This window comes from Pseudonaja textilis, chromosome 13, assembly GCF_049901715.1.
Source record: "Pseudonaja textilis isolate UNSWEBS1 chromosome 13, rPseTex1.2, whole genome shotgun sequence".
NCBI classification, from domain to species: Eukaryota; Metazoa; Chordata; class Lepidosauria; order Squamata; family Elapidae; genus Pseudonaja; species Pseudonaja textilis.
In genome coordinates this window covers 2,730,048-2,749,447 of record NC_142002.1, presented here as the reverse complement: position 1 = coordinate 2,749,447, position 19,400 = coordinate 2,730,048, and the positions used below count along the sequence as shown (strand labels likewise).

Below are 19,400 nucleotides of genomic sequence, written 5' to 3'. Positions count from 1 at the left end.
AGCACCCTCTCCTGGACAGCCTCAAGTGCTTTCTGAACCTGTAAGAAAGACATGCAAGAATCAGTGGAAACACCCGCTTTGATAGTTTGATGCTTTTATGTACACTTCAGCCATCTTGCATTGATAAACAAAATAATCTGGATGTGACAAATACATACGAAGGTACCAAGTGAAGAGAACTAGGAGTAATAGAAGCAGAAGCCCATCGAAGAGTGCCACAATAGATTGCCCAACCCGTGTGTGATGAGATTCCCTTTTCAGCAAATTTAAATCTTTCCTCCTTCAGTGTCAAGAGCCAAAACATGCATTCTGTTCTGACCCAGCTCCTCAAACACGACCAACCCTTTGAAGTGAACTCAAAAGATGCCTTTATTAGGAGCGCCAACAGCCCTGGGCAAAAGGTCCCTCTCTTACCACAGGCTAACAAGTCCATCCAGCTGGGAGATGAGCTTGGGTGGGGCTTTGCTAGCAGCAGTAGCTCTTCTGTCCCAAAGACCGGCCCATAGATTTCCAGTGCTCTCCTCTCCTCTGCCTTCTGTTCATCCGTGCGTGGAGGAACACTGTGACCAGGTGTTCCTCCTCTTCCTCATCAGCCACCTCCAGACCTGGGGGCTGTTGACTCTCCATCTGAGGGCTGATGGACGGATGATCCAGTCTCTGCCTCTGTCTCTCTCTCTCTCTCTCTGACGGCTCCATTCCCTCTTCCTCCTCGGAGCTCCCAGGTTGCCTTGCTCTTAGCTCTGACTCCCACACTACCACCACCTCCTCCTCCTCCTCCCCCTCCTCCTCCTCCTCCTCCTCCTCTGATTTGGTTGCTGGAGGGGCCGGTGGCTGACAGGCCACAATACATTCTTATTCCAATACTGTCTTCATGTTTTCTTTCCTGGGGAATCATACGGATTCCTTCTCCAATCTAACTATGGCTTCCGGATGACCACACCACTTACAATCTAGATTCCAGTTCCAATTATGGTCATATGTCAAGGACTACCTTATACGTCAAGATCCAGAGCACCTCGTAAATCGTTCCAGGCACCAAAGAGAAGTTGTGCCCCATTCCAGAACTATTTTGGAAGTCATAAGTCTTTTAAAACCAGATTGTACGATGGAGTGGAACATTCCCAAAGCCTTTAATTACACTTCGTCTTCACATGCTCAGTTAGGAAATACTATTAGGGCTCTTCATAAAGTAACACCAGTTTCTTGTTGTTTAAATGAAATGGCCCCCTTGCAATTTTTTTTGTAAAAGTTTTATTCACAAAACATAATACAAATAAAATATCTTTTTTGAGAGCAGCATGATTCCAGGTTATCACATCTCCGTACAGATGTAATCTCAGTGATGCTTGTAGTGATTCACTTAACAACAGTGGCAAGAAAGGCTGTAAAATGGAGCAAAATGTCTCCCTTAGCAGCATAAATTTTGGGCTCAGTTGTGGTTTTAGGTCGAGGAGTACCTGTACTTTTCCCATAATTTTTAGGAAAACTCCAAAAGGTCCGTGTCAGTGTTCCGGCAGTTACCCCTTTTTAAATCATGAGTCTCTTGCCGAACTTACAAAACTTAAAGATTTATTAGGAGTAAACATGCTGGCACTGCCTGGGTGTAGCCTACCCTGAGACACATCATTCATTGTCACCCTTGACCCTGGTTGTCAACTAAAGAGATACTCCTTTGGTCTTTTAGGCTGCCAGAAAAAGGGAGTGAGGGAAAACAAGGCATTCTTGAAATGCCTAGATAATCAACTTGGCAGCCCATAGTTGTCAGAGCATAGGAAGGTTTTTGGAAGCATGATGGATGACTCTTGGAGACGGATGTGTCCCATTGGAGAAGTCACATCTAGGAGCTGGGGGAAAGACCAGGGTCAAGGCGGAAATGTATGATGTGATGTAGTATCGGCTGCACCCATCTAACCCCAACATCGCAATTTCTAATAAACCAATTTACTTTTTCTGAGATGTGGTTATAAACTTTCGATTTGAATGAGGGTGGATTTGTTGGAGCCCTGACACTGGTTTTACCCCCACCCTCTGGGTGTTTCGTAATTCATATTCTCCAATGGGACACATCCATAGTCCAGAGTCATCAATCGTGCTTTCCAGTTAGAATTTCGCCAGCAGAAACCTCAGCCACCAAGAAACTATCTTTGAAAGCATTTATGGATTGCAAGCGGCTCACTGCTCCCCCCTCCCTTTCTGTTGGCAACTCTAAAAAGACCAAAGAAATATTTTATGAGTTGGTACTCTGCTGGAAATCAACTGCTCCATACCTATTTCAGCCAACCAGCTTCTGAATTAGGGCGAGAAGTGACTTAACTGATACGAGAACTCGGATCGGATGTGTTTGTTGACCTTGGCTTGATTTCAGTCACAGTGTAAGCACCAATGTGTGTACTTAAGATTATCTCATTTTCACTGTGTGCAAAAGCTCTTGGATATGACTAATTGTAATACTAGCTGTACTGACAACGAGACAATAAAAGAAACAAGTACTGGTCATGTTCTTGTTGTTATACAATCTCGTTTGAAAGTGGCATTCAATTACGATACATGGACCTTCCTCCCTGGTGGCTTTCAAGAAGAGATTGGACTGCCGTTTGTCAGAAATGGTGTAGGGTCCCCTGAATCGCGCGATGACTGAACTGGTTATTAAACCTGGAGAATTCCCCCCTTGCCCCTATGCCTTCTCTTCGATAGGCCAGACATGCCAAATTCTCCCAATCGTTCATCGTTCAATGTAACCTCAGTTAACCTTTGTTGCTGTGGTGGCGCAGCGGTAAGAATGCAGTATTTTGCAGGCTAATTCTGCTGACTGCCAGGAGTTCGATCCCGACCAGCTCAAGGTGGACTCAGCCTTCCATCCTTCCGAGCTCTGACTCTGTAAACCGCTTAGAAGAGGTCTGTAAAAGCACTGTGAAGTGGTATATAAGTCTAAGTGCTGGCGCTCTCTCAGTTTTTATCTCTCTGTCTCCCACTGTGTCTGTCTTGTCTGTCCATCATCTATCTCTACCATCTATCAGAATGCGGTACTTCAGGCTGACTCTGCTCACTGCCAGCAGTTCGATCCTGACTGGCACAAGGTTGACTCAACCTTTAATCACTCTGAAATCGGTTAAATGAAGACCCCGATAATTGGCGGGGCAACAGGCTCTGACTCTGTAATCTGCTTATAAGCACTAAGGGCTATTGCTATTGTTCTGTAAGCAATATTACACCGTTTAGGGAGGAAACCCAGAATCCAAGAGACCGTACAACAATCCGTTTTATTATTTACATTTAAAATTATTCATTTGCTGTACAGCAATCTCCTGTATGGCCGGACCGGGGTGAAAAAGGAGGATGATCACCAATCCAGCCGGGCAGCGAATTGATTCCTCTCTCGGTTAAAAGCAGGCCCCAGGAAGGAAGGCACCATTCAAACACTCGTATTTGGTTAAGCAGCTGTGGGCGCATCGTGCTGAGACGCCATCAGGGCATTGCCTTCAGCGTGGCCATGCGCGATCCCAGATTCTCCTGGAGGTAGTACAAGAGGTGGAGTTCGTAGTGTTCTCCGGATTCAGGGACCCGGATACTGTGCCTCTCCTGCGGATAAATCTGGGGGAGGAAGAAAGCGAAAGAAATCCAGCTGTGACTGGGATGCAGAAGGATGGGATCCAATCCTCAGGATCTCTGGGGAAGAGGGTGTCAGGTGTTCACCCACCTCAAGGAAATTTAGACTGTTTCTTTCCACCTGGAGCTAAGGAAAGCCGCGTGGTTGGAGGCCAATTTTTGAAAAGAAGGGAAAACAAGGCCCGCTTTCCCCCCCTCAAACTGTTGTAAAATCTGGTTACATGACCGAGTGGTGTGGTTAGCCGGCAGCAGGTGCGGACGGCTGAGGAAAGCGAGAACTCGGATGAGGGGCCAGGACCATTAGGGAGCGGACTGCTGCCTTCAGAGATTGTGGGGGCTGGCAGCAATGATGAGGAGGTTCCTGAGGAGCCTGTGTCAAGTGCGTGTGCATGCAGGATTGCTCACAGGCAAGAGCAGCTGCAGCAGCACGGGTGACTCGGGAGTAAGGCTGCAAAGTAATGGCCCCTCCCTCAAGAAGATAAAAGCCAGCTGTGAATAGGACGTTCTTTGCAGGAAGCAAAGAAGTTTTGAAACTCAGCCTCGTGGACATTGCAGTATCTTAGTTGGTATTTGAAGACTCTTGTGTTGGGAAATATTTCTAGGTAACCTAATCTGTTATTCTTGGCAGCCACGCACAGTTTTGGCGAGGCTCGTGCTTATCAAAGTTTATTCATTTGCAGCAGTCTTTTAACTGGGGATTCGTAAGAATCAATAAAAGGTTTGTTCCCTTTGGTTCGTGTTTGTTTTATTGGAAGAGGTTTTGGGTCAGAACACCGAGGGACTCTGCAAATGCCACTAAACACGGCTGTGCTGCCTAGCACTTGAAGTGTGGTCATGTGACCCCTGAGACACTGTTGTGGACCATCAGCAGCTAGCTGAGTGGACAGTGAGGAGGTTGGGGAGGCGCATGGGCCAGTCCTGGAGTCTAGGGAAGGCGTTGACGAGGGCTCTGCGTCTGAGGCAGAGATGGGGCCAGGGCCGCCTGACAGTTATCAGCTGCCCTCAGAGTCGGAGATCAGTGAGGCAGAAGAACAGCTGGAGCCTGTTCCCAGTGTGTGCAGGCGCAGAGCTGCCAGACGAAGGGAACAGCTAAGGAACAAGGGTCGACTTGGGAGTCGACGGTGAATGGCGCCTCCCCTAGGGAATACAAAAAGGCACGAAAGGGGAGGGGTGTTTGTAGGAGACAATTACTTCATTCCTGCATTCTTGCCAAGTATTGCGCTTATGAAAGATATCGGCCTGGCCACTTTCCAAGCTTGATAAAAGTCTGTAAGGACTATGAAAGGATAGCACAAAAGATCTGTAACCAACTGACACACTGTATGTATATAACTGGAAGATGGTTTTATGTTTTGTCTGTATAAGTTTGTCTTGAAAAACAAAAAAAAATTATATAAAAAAAGTCTGCAATTGGGAACTATCTTGAAAGACTATTGGCCAACAAACATTGCTGGAGAGGAATTCATTGTAAATTAAATAAAAGGGGTTTATTGGGACGAAGGCTCAGCTTTGTGCCATTGGGGGAAGCCGAGGTCAGAACAGGGACGTAAAAAGAGTGGTCGCGTGACCATGAGGAAATAACCCTCAGAGCTGGGTGGTAACTCCCTTGTTCCAGGTACATCGCAACTTCAAAAAGTTGCTAAGAAACAGCGGTAAGGACTACCACTGTACAACAACTTTATTCATCCTAAATTCCTTTTGTAATTTCTCAGTTCTACAAGATTCTGAGAGTCTGAAAGAGCCGCAGGAGGAAAAAGGTTGACCTGGCTGGATTCATTTTATCGGGGGTAGAAGAACAACATCTCTCTTGAGAGTTAGCCAGGAGCTCTCCATGGTCCTGATCCTGCCTCAGCCTTGCTCCCTCTGTGACACCCAGCCCAAACCAGACCCAACTGCCTTTTTAGCCCTTGCATTTTAGAGCTGCACAAATTTCTCTGCTACCTGGAGGTCGTAGGGTTTTCCAGCCCTGACCAGGAAGCTCAGCAAAATACTAGTATGTGCAAAATGAACATTTTCATCCAGGAATCCATGTAGTAGCAATAATCGGTTGGGCCTGAAGAAACCGACAAAAAAAGGAGAAAAAATGTAATTAGAAAGACAATCCTTCATAGAAATTAACTATTAGATTTTCCTGCAGAATTTTTCATCCGCTCCAGGAATGCAGTATTTTATAAAACCACTGAATGACCCAAAAAACAAACAAAAGCTACTCAAAGTTAGCAACTGGGATGAAAATAAAAAAAGCTAAATCCAGCAATAACAGTAGAACTGGTTCTTTTCCAATAATTTCATTGCTCAAGCACATATATTTGGGCCTCAGCTTCTAAGGCATACTCAGATTAATCATTTGTCAAAGCCATCACTTAAATATATATATATATATATATATATCTCATTTCAGGTAGTCCTCAACTTACAGCCACAACTGAGCCCAAACTTTATTTTGCTAAGTGAAACATTTGTTAAGTCAGCTTTGTCTCATTTTACGACCTTCCTTGCCACAGGTGTTAAGTGAATCATTATAGCTGTTAAGTTAGGAGCACAATTGTTAAGTTTCCCATTGACTTTGCTTTCAGAAGGTCGCAAAAGTGGATCAGATGACCCTGGGACACTGCAACTTTTACCGTCATAAAGATGAACCAATGGCCAAGCACCTGAATTTTGACCATGTGACCACAGGAATCAGTGGTGGGATTCAAATTTTTTTTACTCCCAGTTCTGTGGGCATGGCTTGGTGGGCGTGGCGTGGTTTGGTGGGCGTGGCTTGGTGGGTGTGGCAGGGGAAGGTTACTGCAAAATCCTCCTCCCCTCCCCACCCCGCTAACCTGCTTTCCAGCTCCGTTCTCCTGGGCAGGGCGACCAAAGGAGACCCAGCCAATAAGCTGGGACTCAGGAGGCAGAGAAGAGATTGGGATTGGCGGGGCCAGTCAGAGGTGGGATTTGCCGGTTCTCCAAATGACTCAAAATTTCTCCAGAGCTGGAAAGAACCGGCTGAATTCACCCCCTCTGATGGGGAAGCTGTAATGGTCATAAGTGTGAAAAATGGTCATAAGTCACTTTTTTCAGTGCTGTTGTAATTTTGAATGGTCACTGTGAACCGTTGTAAGTTGAAGACTACCTTTATTAGAGATATATACCGTATGTTTCCTTTTTTTTTTTTTGTAATAAGAAAAACATTTTTATATTCTTTATTTAAGTGTCACGTCTACTTACTGTGAAGGGAATTTCTCTGCCTGCATAGCTACGGAGCCCAAATAATAGGCCTGTTCGTTGTTGTCTGGGTGTCCCATGTAACGCTCGGTGTAACCCGTGTCGTAGAAAAGCCACAATGTGACTGGAGCACCCGCAACTGCAACCTACACACACACACACACACACAAAGGCAAATTGGCTGTAAGCCTTGGGCAGAATTATCTCGACTAGATCAAAGCCAGGGGTGGTTATTCTACCGGTTCAGACTGGTTCTGTAGAACCGGTTGTTACGATTCTGCCCAGTTCGAAGAATTGGCAAACCGTGCCCCTGGCTGGCCTCACCCCTCTCCACCCCCTGTCACATGGCCACACCCACCTAGCCACGCCCACCTAGCCATGCCCACAGAACTGGTAGTAAAAATATTTGCATCCCACCCCTGATCAAAGCCTAACCGTATCTATTGCTTCTTGTCCCGGCCTTCTGGTGTTTTGGAAAACAGGGGGATCCTCCCTCGTCTTTGTGGCAGCCCCTCAAATACTGGAATATTGCTCTTGTGTCACCCCCTGATTCTTCTGTACATCCACGTCACACACGTGCCCAAAGGAAGTGAATGGGCCGTGGCAGGGGAACCAACCTTGAAGATCTCCGGCTTCTGAAGCAAGGCCATCAGTGAAAGAAATCCACCATAGGACCAACCATGAATGCCAACCCGGTCTAAATCAATGAACTCGTATTGGGAAGCCAAATACTGCAAGCCCTCCACTTGGTCACTGATTTCAATTTGTCCCTGTTGGGAGGGAGAGAAAAAAAATAAAAGCAGGCATGGAAGAAAATATCACCAAGTGTATAAATGACAGAATAATAGCGTTAGGAGGGACCTTGAGAGTTCTTCTAATCCAAACCCCTTGCTCAAGCAGGTCACCTATTCTGGACAAATACCTGTCTTATCTGTGGTATCTGATGATTCTTGACTCTTGATGAACGTATCTTTTCTCTTATGTACCCTGAGAGCATTTGCACCAAGACAAATTCCTTGGGTGTCCAACCACACTTGGCCAATAAAAGAACTCGATTCTATTCTATTCTATTCTATTCTATTCTATTCTATTCTATTCTATTCTATTCTATTCATATTCCCAGTAAAAAAAAAAACTTGGAAAAACTTCACTCTAGCTTGTATGTTTATTCTATGTTAATGTTTACCATCACTTTTGAGCCTCTGCTCTCCCCCAGCTAAAAATGAGAACAGAGAAACAGGTTAGGACTTCACCTCCCAGAATTCCCCAGCCAGCATTTCAATGTTGTTCAGAGGGCACCCAAAATTACAAAAAAAAAAAAATTATACAAGGGCCATTGGTCTCTTTCAGCATTTGTTACCTCCATTCATGAGACAATTACCAATTCGGCATACAAAACCTTTGCCAGACCAATTTTCGAATACATCTCCTCTGCCTGGAGTCCACACTGTATAATGGACATTAATACCATTGAGCAAGTCCAGAGGTATTTCGGGAGAAAAGTACTCCACTCCTCTGCTTGCAAGAGCATTTGCACCAAGACAAATTCCTTGAGTGTCCAATCACATTTGGCCAATAAAGGAATTCTATTCTATTCTAATAGAATACCTAAGGCTACCAGGCTTGAAGTTTTGGACCTGGACAAATTACACCACCTAGAATTACACCACCTATGGTCCGACCTAAGCTTAGTACACAAAATTGTCTGCTAACAATTGTTGTCTGCTAAGGATAACAGGGTTAGAAAAGACATTGGAGGACTTCTAGTCCAACCCTGTGATGACCCAAAAGGGCGTGGCACAAAGGCAACACCGTCACTTAAGTAAGAAGAGTTCTTTTAGTACCTCCAACTTTGCCCCCAATGTCCAGGTTACCTTCGGCTGGAGAAAAATCTCTCTAGAACAGTCTTTAAGTGGAGGAAATTCAGTCCGAGAACAAAGTACATACAAACTGTAAATAACAATCCACACAAACCACGCTGCAGTAATTAACTTGACAGGGCAGGAGAAGGAATTGCAGACTTCAACGGCCAGCAAAACACACACAGTTGGGAAGACACCAGGAATCCAGATAAGCCTTGATGATACCAGATAATTCACGATTTGCTTCCCACAAGTTGCTGTGCGCAAACTCCCCTTTTAAACATTGTGCTCCCAGCTTTGCCTAATGAAGGGAATCAGGGCCCTTTCCTCCCCCGTAAACCACGCAACTCACCTTGCTCCCTTCTCTGTTCCTGTTTGCCCTAGGATGAAGAGGGGGTGGGCCTGGGTCTTCCTCTGAACTCCCTCTCCCTTGTTCTACCTCTTCCCTGCTCTGCCCACCCTGACTTTGCCCTTCCCCAGTTTCTTCCACAGCCAACAGAGCCACACCCCCAATCCCTGTCAGCTGCTCGGCCTTCCCCTCCGAATCAGATTCTGACAGGGGCATGACAATACAATACATATATGTTTTCTCATACATGCTTGGCAAAGAAACAAAATAAATAAATTTACCATCTTATATTTGAAGGCGCCTTCAAAGGCCAGGCCCCGATGGCAGGAACCTCGGTTGTCCAACACCACGACCACGTAGCCCAGCGAAGCCAGCGTGTTCAGTCGGAAATATTTGACCCCTTTAAAGCGGTTGTTGACAAGCTGCACCTGGAAGGAGGCATCAAAGCATCATCGTCCTTGTTGTTGATGCTGTTCTTATTCATCAAGGAACAATAAAAGACATAAATAATCACTTCATCTTGGACTGGTATTCTTTCGGAATTCAGATTCCAGCCAAGAACTTAGGAAATATTCAAATATTCCTGGAAATTACTGATTATTATTATTGTTGTTGTTGTTGTTGTTGTTGTTGTTGTTGTTATAATTACTACATGCTGAGTAAACCCACAGTTAATGTCCAAACAGAATGTTTTTTCCTTCCTGAAATGAATAGAAGAGGGGATCAACTTATTCCCCAAAGCAACAGAAGGCAGGACAAGAAACAATGGATGGAAACTGATCAAGGAGAGAAGGAAATTAGAACTAAAGAGAAATTTCTGACTGTTGGAACAATTGACCTGTGGAACTGCTTGCCTCCAGAAGTGGTGAATGCTCCAACACTGGAAGTTTTTTTAAAAGATGTTGGATAACCATTTCTCTGAAGTGGTGTAGGTTTTCCTGCCTAATCAGGGGGTAGGACTAGAGCACCTCAAAGGTCCCTTCCGACTCTCTGTTTATTCTATTCTGTTCTATTCTATTCTATTCTATTCTAATTACTCTATTCTTCATCCCAATATTCTATTCTATTTATTCTAGATTCTATTCTATTCTATTCTATTCTATTCTAAATTCTATTCTTCATCCCAATATTCTCTATTCTATTCTATTCTATTCTATTCTATTCTATTCTATTCTATTCTATTCTATTCTATTCTATTCTATTCTATTCTATTCTATTTTTTGAGCTAGATTCCTAGCTAGATGAGTATAGATTCTATTCTATACTATTCTCTATACTATTCTATTCCTTATTCTATATTCTATTCTATTCTATTCTATTCTATTCTATTCTATTCTATTCTATTCTAATTTAATCTAATCCTATTTTTCATCCCAATATTCTATTCTATTCTATTCTATTCTATTCTATTCTATTCTATTCTATTCTATTCTATTCTAATTCTATTCTTCATCCCAATATTCTATTCTATTCTATTCTATTCTATTCTATTCTATTCTATTCTATTCCTTATTCTATATTATTCTATTCTATTCTGTTCTATTCCTTGTTCTATTCTATCCTATCCTGTCCTATCCTATTCTATTCTCCTTCCTTCTTTTTCTATTCCATTCCGTGTTCTATTCTATTCTATTCTGTTCCGTTCCATTCCATTCCATTCCACTGTATTCTATTCCTATTCTTATTCCTATTCCTATTCTTTCATTTATGTGAAAAATAAACCAAACACAGCTCTACCTGCCTGACTTAACATCAAGAATAGATTTTGTTATCTTTCATCTGGGTCCAAAGTCGCATCTGTAAATTTAGTTCCAGAGAACTTAAGTAATTAAGATGGTGGCCTCCATCATCTTATCATGATTTTGATTGTTATTACAGGTAGTCCTGTAAGAGGTACAACTTTTCACTTAGTGACCATTCAAAGTTGCCGTGGCATTCAAAAATATGGCCATTTTTCACAGTTAACAACCGTGGCAGCATCCCCATAGTCACATGATTAAAATTTGGAGGCTTGGCAACTGGCATGTACTTAACGACCGTTTCAGTGACCTTGACAAGCAAAGTCAACAGGGAAGCTTGTCCTTAACAACCGTGTTATTAACTGAACAACGGCGGTAGCTCACTTAACAACGGTGGCAAGGAAGGTCATAAAACGGAGCAAAACTCAGTGAACAACTGTTCTGCTTAGCCACGGAAATTTTGGCCTCCATTATGGTCGTAAGTGAAGGACTGCCTGTACTCTAGTGGTTTCAATTTACCCTTTTAAGTATAGTTCTCAGTTCTAAAACACCAAATCCTTTATGGGGCATAAACTATTTTCGCAAATACAGGCCATTCCTGCAAGTCCCAAACTGAGCCCCTTCTGGGCACCAGGCAATCGGATCTACTCAACGCAGACTTTCGTGGATTCTCCCCCTCCCCAAATAATGTGGCTGAAATACAAAGACGGAGACTCACCTGTGGTCCCCCATAGATGAAGAGCACCGTGGGGTATTTCTTCCCAGGTTGTAAATTATGGGGCTTGTACATCATCCCATAGAGCACAAACCCCGAGGAGCTCTGAAAAGAGAAGATCTCCGGTGGGACGTAATCGGGGAGAGATCCTGCAGGAAGCAGAGAAGGCATTGTCAAGGAGAGAAGCGAGAAAGAAGAAAGAAAGAAAGAAAGAAAGAAAGAAAGAAAGAAAGAAAGAAAGAAAGAAAGAAAGAAAGAAAGAAAAGGGAGGGAGGGAGGGAGGGAGGGAGAAGGAAGGAAGGAAAGAAGGAAAGAGGGAGGGAGGGAGGGAGGGAGGGAGGGAGAAAGAAGGAAGGAAGGAAGGAAGGAAGGAAGGAAGGAGGGAGGGTGGGAGGAAGGTGGCCTTATGTTGGATTTTGAGCAGCTTTCTTGTTGGTCTAATATCCCAAACCCATCTGCCAGAAGTCAGGTTTAAATTGGGAGTAACTGGTTGTAAAAGGCTGGAATAAGGGGCATAGGACAAACGGGACACACAAATTCCTTCCTTCCCTTCCCTTATTTCTTCCCCTTTTTCCTTTTCTTTTCCTTTCCCTTCTTCCTTCCTTTCCTTCCTTCTCTTTCCTTTCCTTTCCTCTCTTCTCTTTTCCTTTTCCCCCTTCCTCCTTTCCTTTCCCCTTTTCCTTTCTTCCATTCCTTTCCATTCCCTCTTTTTCCCCTTTTCCCTTCTTCCTTCCTTCCTTTCCCTCTTACCTTTCCCTTCTTCCCTTTTCCTTTCCCCTTTCCCCTTCTTCCTTTCCTTTCCTTTCCTTTCCTTTCCTTTCCTTTCCTTTCCTTTCCTTTCCTTTCCTTTCCTTTCCTTTCCATTCCATTCCATTCCATTCCATTCCATTCCATTCCATTCCCTTTTTTTTGAAACGCCCAATTTCCCATAAAAGAAGCCAGAAGTTTCTGACTTCTGGTACAAAACAATCCTTCCTTCCTTCCTTCCTTCCTTCCTTCCTTCCTTCCTTCCTTCCTTCCTTCCTTCCTTCCTTCCTTCCTTCCTTCCTCCTTCCTTCCTTCCTCCCTCCCTCCCTCCCTCCCTCCCCCCCTTCTGGGTTCCCTACATAAAACCAAAATGCCCCTGAGCATCGCAAGCCTCACAGCACCCTAGACTGGAATCATGTCCGGCCTCTGAGAGAAAATCGCCTACCTGACGAATGCAAAATGGTGGCCCAGAATTCCTTGGCCCTTCGAGCAATCCCTTCTTCCAGACCAGTCAGCTTGTAGAGGGAGACTTGGTGGGGGCATTTCTGATTACTGAATTTACATATAACCATGTCGCAGTCCTGCAAAAGGAGAGATAAACCATATAGACCCACAAACCAAGGTTGGCTTGCATTCCAGTTCCTTCTTCACTTTTCCTCAAGAACAAGGTCAACTCGACTACAGATGAACTGCCGTTTCTTCATGATGAGAGAAAACCTTCCAACAAGCATTGGAGATTTGCTCCATCCTGAAGATCGTTGTTTCTCAACCCTGGCAACTTGAAGATGTGTGGACTTCAACTCCCAGAATTCCTCAGCCAGCATGGACATGTGTGAAGAAGACCCAGCTCTCTGGAAATGACTCTAAAAAGCTGGGAAAGGTGGAAAGGGAGAGAAGAAGAGAATGAACAGTAGCAAGTTGGAGGGTTTCTGACTCTCTGGCTGGGGAATTCTGGGAGTTGAAGTCCATACATTTTCAAGCTAAGAAAGACTGACTTACATATTTTGCCATTGGCTTCAAATGAAGGGACTTCCAGTCCCCAACGCAAATAAGAGATGCTGGCAAATTGGAAAAGGTTGTTAAAGACCAAATCTATCTTCCTGCAAAGCTATCATGCAAACCAGCGCCGGTGTTTCCTGCGTGGGATGAGGACAGACCATCTCTCTCCTTCTGTCCTGGCCACTTTTTACAGAGGCACGATTGAGAGTGTTTTAACAAATTACATCATGGTTTGACGGCAGCAGTGCCTCGGATAGAAAGTCCCTACAGAGAGTGGTGAGGACAGCGGAGAAGATTATAGGAAGCTGGCTTCCCATTATTCAGGATGCTGCTTATAAGCGCTGTGTGCTTAGAGCTCGAAGCATTGTTAGAGACCCTACACACCTACTTCATAGTCTGTTTCCATTGGTAGTAAAAAAAATTGAATCCCACCACTGCCTAGATTAGAATAGGTACCTGACTAACATAGCAAGCATGGGAGAAGCCACTTTCGGTGAGCCGCTGAATTTCTCCAGGGTTCTCGTAGCTAACGACGTACAAGTGGTGTTCCAAGGGAGAATCCTTTGTACCTTCAAAATATACCAGTTTGTTAACTTCATCCACCCGGATCTGATTAAAAAACAAAAGCACAAAACAGAAATGACCCACATTTCTACTATCAAGGATACCCAAAGCAGCTCAACTGCCTGACAAGGAAGTGGATGCAGAATTACCAAGTACTAGAATATCCTCCACGTGACTCTGCAAAGCCATTTTTGTCTGAAATGGCACAGGGCCTCCTGCCTGAGAAGAGGGTTGGACTAGGTCAGTGGCAGCTAACATTTTTGTTGTGGCGTGCGCGTGTACGCGCACAAGTGCCTGCACCCAGGGGTGGGATTCTACCAGTTTGCACCTAATCTCTAGAATCGGTTGTTAACATTCTAAGCAGTTCGGAGAACCGGTTGTTAGAAGAAATTAAAGGGCTAATCCTGTAAGGCAGACAGGAAGGAAACATTCTGGTGTTGCTTACAGAAACTGCCTCCCGTTAACCCTTATTACATTCTTGGCAGGACTGGACTTCCTGTCTCAGGAACTTCTCTGGAGTTTTTTTCCCCTCCTTTGCTGGCACTTTGCTTGTGTGGAGTGACCACTCAAAGTTACAATGGGCACTGAAAAAAGTGACTTATGACCATTTTTCACACTTACGACTGTTGTCATGAGATGCCAGGCAAGGAGATGTGTGCCTCGATGTGAGTGATATTGAGATGGCCACACCCAGCCAATAACATGACCAAGCCATGTCCACCCAGTCACATGACCATCAAGCCATGCCCACCAACTAAGCCACGCCCACAAAACCGGTTGTTAAAATTTTTGAATCCCACCCCTGCCTGCACCCATAATGAAAAGTATGAATGACCCCTGCACATGCGCACTGTCTCCCGCATGCGCCCCCCCCCGATGCACAGCAGATACCTGAAAATCAGCTGGCTGGCGGGAGGTGCATGTGCAGTGGAACTGAGCTGGGACAACAGCTCGCGTGCTCGCAGAGATGGCTCTGCGTGCCACTTCTGGCATGCGTGCCATAGGTTTGCCATCACGGCCCTGTACCTTTCCAGACAAGTGGCTGTCCAGTCTCATCTTAGAAATATAATTAATGTGGTGCACTGGAAAACTGTTCCTTGTATGTTTGAGCCTCCAGTCCCCTCATCATCCTGGTTGCTTCTCTGCACTCTTTCTAGAGTCTCAACATCTTTTTTATAGTGTGCTTATCATGCCCCTGTTGGAGTCTGACTCCGAGGGAGAGATGGAACAGCTGACAGGGAGTGGGACTGTGGCTCCGGTGGTTGTGGAGGAAACTGGGGAAGAGCACAGGCCGAATGAGCATTCAGAGGAAGACTCAGGCCCATCCCCTCTTCATCCTAGGACACGCAGGGAGGAGTGGATGAGGGAGAAACATGAGTGGTGTGGTCTACGGGGGAGGAAGGGGCCCTGATCCCCTTCATGGAATGCAGCTGGGAGGATTGTTTAAAAGGATAAACCGCGCATGGCAAAGTTGCTGGAAGCAAAGCGTGCGCTGGGTTTTGGCTTCCTCCTAACTGTGGTTGCTGCATTATCTGATAGAAATCTGCAATATATCATCCTTGCCTGCCGTCTTAATTATTTCAGCATGGTTTGTGTTGGGTTTTTAAAATTTCTAATTAACTTTACTTTGGGTTCGGACTGCATTTCTGCCCTCCGTAGACTGTTTTTGGAAGAGTTTGTTATCCAGCCAAGGATAATTGGACATTGGGGCCAAGTTGGAGGCATTAAAGGGAATTTATTCTACTTTGGTGACTTTGTTATTTTGGTGTCACGCCCAGGGTCATCACAGCACGTGTTTAGGGGACATGTCAGATACCCCAATAATCTCATGCAAATCTCATGGTCCAGTTGAGCGTTATCAATCAAAGACAAGAGAGACCAAGCAGCTTACGTCTGAGCCGTGTCGGCCAAGCACTTCCCATTCTCCACTGGTGATGGGCAGCTCTTCTTTGACATGACATAAGAAGTCACCTACAAGGAGATCAAAGATACGGGAGCCCATCAATGCTCTTCCCCAGCTCAACTACGCAACATCATTTCTGAACATAGAAGAGGCGCGCAAGAAATTGGGACTGGCTTTGGGGATTCTCAGTCATCCAGGTCGTGGTTGTCCCGAAAATGCTTTTTCAAGAGGCAGCTGGACTTTCTTTGTTTTTCTTTGAAGACGTTTTGCTTCTCATCCAAGAAGCTTCTCCAGCTCTGACTGAATGGTGGGGAACGGAAGGATTTATACTCCTTGCAGTCACCTGGTTGTTAGCACTCTTTCGAAACTTTGAAAGAGGAGACCAAGAGGCCACCTACATTAAGGCTGAACAGCCCTTCTCAACCAGGGGTGGGATTCAAATTCAAATAACAACCAGTTCTGTGGGCGTGGCTTAGTTGGTGCTCATGGCTTGGTGGTCATGTGACTGGCTGGGCGTGGCCAACTCAACATCACTCACATCGAGGCACGCATCTCCTCGCCTGGCCTCTCATGACTGTGGGGATGCTGCAACAGTCAGAAGTGTGAAAAATGGCCATAAGTCACTTTTTTCAGTGCCATTGTAACTTTGAATGGTCACTCCACACAAGCAAAATACTAGCAAAGGAGGGGAAAAAAACTCCAGAGAAGTTCCTGAGACAGGAAGTCTAGTCCTGCCAAAAATGTAATAAGGGTTAACGGAGAGGCAGTTTCTATAAGCAACACCAGAATGTTTCCTTCCTGCCTTCCTGACAGGATTAGGCCAGGAATTTCTTCTAACAACTGATTCTCCGAACTGCTTAGAAGGTTAACAACAGGTTCTAGCGAATAGGTGTGGACCTGTAGAATCCCACCTCTGCTCTCCACAGAGGGAGAGCGATACGACATCCTCTATCTTCAGTCTACAACACAGTCCTTTCAGCAGTTCCAAGAAGCTCCACATCCATTTGCACTACTTAGGTGACCCTGAGGATACAGAAAACCCTCCAAGTGGACGCGACGACTGTCTAAAACAATGCAAATGACCAGCGGTCTGCAAGGAGTATAAATCAGTGGTGGTATTCTACCGGTTCGGCTTGATTCTATCGAACCGGTTGCAGCAAGGAGCAGCGGAGACCAAACCAGTTCTCTCCGCCACTTTGCTGTTGGGCCCACCTGCCTGCCTGCGCTCCCAGATTCACTTTCATCCGCTGAATTTGAAGCGCAGCTGCTTTGCATGGCACGGAAGAGTGTTGCGCAGCAGCTGCTGAAGCGATCGGGATCCTGGAGGCTTTTCGGTGAGTTAGAATGCCTCTGTGCCTGCTCAAAGTGCGCATTTGGCGCACGTATGCATGCAAAGTGTGTGCATGCATGCAAAGCGTGCCCACCAAGCCAAACCCACCAAACCGGTGGTAAAAATATTTGAATCCCACCACTGGGTCTAAATCCTTCCATTCCCCACCATCCAGTCAGAGCAGAAGAAGCTTCTTAGATGAGAAGCGAAACATCTTCAAAGCAAAAAAAACCAGAAAGTCCAGTTGCCTCTTGAAAAAAGCACCTTTGGGTAAAACCCATGCAAGCTACTTCTTATGCCGATAAAAGATTTGGCAGAGCTTTTCAGAAAAGAGACAGGCCTTCCACCTTCCACTTATACAGCCTTGCTGCCTTACAGGTAGTTCTCAATTAGCAGCCGCGATTTGAGCTCGGAATTCTGGTTGTAAAGTTAGTGCAGCCGTTAAGCGGCTCCCCATGTGACCTGACTCAGCTTGTTTCAGTGCCGCTGTAACTTCGAACCCTAACCCTTCGAACGACCAGTAGCAAGTGGTTGTACGATGAGGACTACCTATACCGAATTTGAGACCTTCCGCATGCACGCCTAACGTCTTCCATTGATTAAGACACGGAAGGAAAACGGAGTTACCTGGAGCTGGGAGTCCCCCCGAAGATCGCCTGTAGTTGCTCTCTTTCAAAACGGTGGAGATTCTGTACAGGTGTCGGAATCCTGTTTTGCACTCGGAGGCGAAGATGAATTCTACCACATCCTCCTGAGTTTGAGGGAAAACATGGAAGATGTCATGGATCTGCGGAAATAAGGAAGAGCGGCAAGTCAAAACAAAGACTAGGAAAACTAGGAGGAGTCAGTTCAAACGGGTAACGGAAATCTCCTTATTTACTAGTCATCCTCCGCTTACTACTGATGCATTAATGGCTGTTCAAACCGATGGCAGACCTCCCCAAGGCTACTTCTGACCTAAGTTTGAAGTTCCGATGATCCCCAAATGTGGTCATGGGATCCCATGTTAGGTGCTCAGCAATCGATTTACATTTATGACCATTTCCAAAGAGATATGACCAAGATTTATGATAGTTTTTTTTTTCTCATGGAAAGCAATTTTTACTTCCAGTTTCTGGCAAAAAAAACCAAACACTTAGGGTGGACAATGTATTCACTGAATGACTTCACATTTACTTAATCTCACACATACACACGGAGCAAAAAGTTATACAATTGGGTGCACGATTTATTTTGGTTTTTTTTTATGGACAGCAGTGTTTACTTGAGATTTCTGGCAAAAAACACCCAGGTTGGACAACGTATTCACTTAATAACTTCAACATTTACTTAATGACACCCACTCCTGCAAAAAATTATAGAGTTGGGTGTTATTATGTGTGGATTTGCTTAATATTAGCACAACTTATAACCATAATTCCAGGATCGTAAGTCAAGCATTATATTTGTTCAACAGCTAACTACAAATAAAACAAAGTGCACATCCAAACAACATTCAACCCAACTGGCTTTTGTGCCTAAGGCAAAACAAGAACTCACTGTCTCCTGATGATTGACCCAAAGTTATCCTGCTGGCTTTCAACCCCAAAGTGGGACTAGAACTCACAATCTCCTAGTTTTTAGCCTGGTAAGTTCATCACTAAACCAAAGTAGCACTCTCTACACGACTTGACTAACAATGTAGACTTTCAAAAGTCCTTTCTATTTCTGTCAATGCCACATTCATGAGCCTTGGTGGTGCAGTGGTTAGAGTGCAATACTACAGGCTACGTCTGCTGATTGCCGGCTGCCTGCAGTTTGGCAGTTCGAATCCCACCAGGCTCAAGCTTGACTCAACCTTCCATCCTTCCGAGGTTGGTAAAATAAGGACCCAGATTGTGGCGGGAAAGAGGCTGACTCTGTAAACTGCTTAGAGAGGGCTGTAAAACATTGTGAAGCAGTATATAAGTCTAAGGACTACTGCTATCTTCCTTCCTTCCTTCCTTCCTTCCTTCCTTCCTTCCCTCCCTCCCTCCCTCCCTCCCTCCCCCTCTCCTTCCATAACTCTGCCCACTGCCACCAATTCGATCCTGACCGGCTCAAGGTTGATTCAGTCTTCCATCCTTCTGAGGTGAGTAAAATTAGGACCCAGATTGTTTGGGGCAACAGGCATTGTGAAGCAGTATATAAGTCTAAGGTCTATTGCTATTTATCTATCTATCTATCTATCTATCTATCTATCTATCTATCTATCTATTCCTCTTTCTGTCTCCCCCTCTCTCTCTCCCCCTGGTGGTTCAGTGGTTAGAATGCAGTATTGCAGGCTGACTGCTGACTGCCAGGAGTTCAATCCCAACCATCTCGAGGTTAACTCAGCCTTCCATCCTTCCAAGGTGG

General features: G+C 45.0%; 1 protein-coding gene across 3 annotated transcripts in view; it reads right to left on the bottom strand.

Moving 5' to 3' along the window:
- Window positions 1-3,241: 3,241 nt before the first annotated feature.
- DPP8 (dipeptidyl peptidase 8) overlaps window positions 3,242-19,400 on the bottom strand; it is a 30,595-nt gene continuing 14,436 nt past the window's right edge. For all 3 annotated transcript variants that reach the window (XM_087941852.1, XM_087941850.1, XM_087941851.1), the window contains 10 exons: window positions 17,652-17,811; window positions 15,683-15,762; window positions 13,684-13,836; window positions 12,674-12,809; window positions 11,485-11,630; window positions 9,309-9,455; window positions 7,434-7,586; window positions 6,820-6,962; window positions 5,548-5,659; window positions 3,242-3,591 (listed from right to left, as the gene is read on the bottom strand). In XM_087941852.1, coding sequence (XP_087797978.1) covers window positions 3,466-3,591; window positions 5,548-5,659; window positions 6,820-6,962; window positions 7,434-7,586; window positions 9,309-9,455; window positions 11,485-11,630; window positions 12,674-12,809; window positions 13,684-13,836; window positions 15,683-15,762; window positions 17,652-17,811 — 1,356 coding nt within the window. In that variant the 3' untranslated portion in view covers window positions 3,242-3,465. The remainder of the gene's footprint in view (window positions 3,592-5,547; window positions 5,660-6,819; window positions 6,963-7,433; window positions 7,587-9,308; window positions 9,456-11,484; window positions 11,631-12,673; window positions 12,810-13,683; window positions 13,837-15,682; window positions 15,763-17,651; window positions 17,812-19,400) is intronic.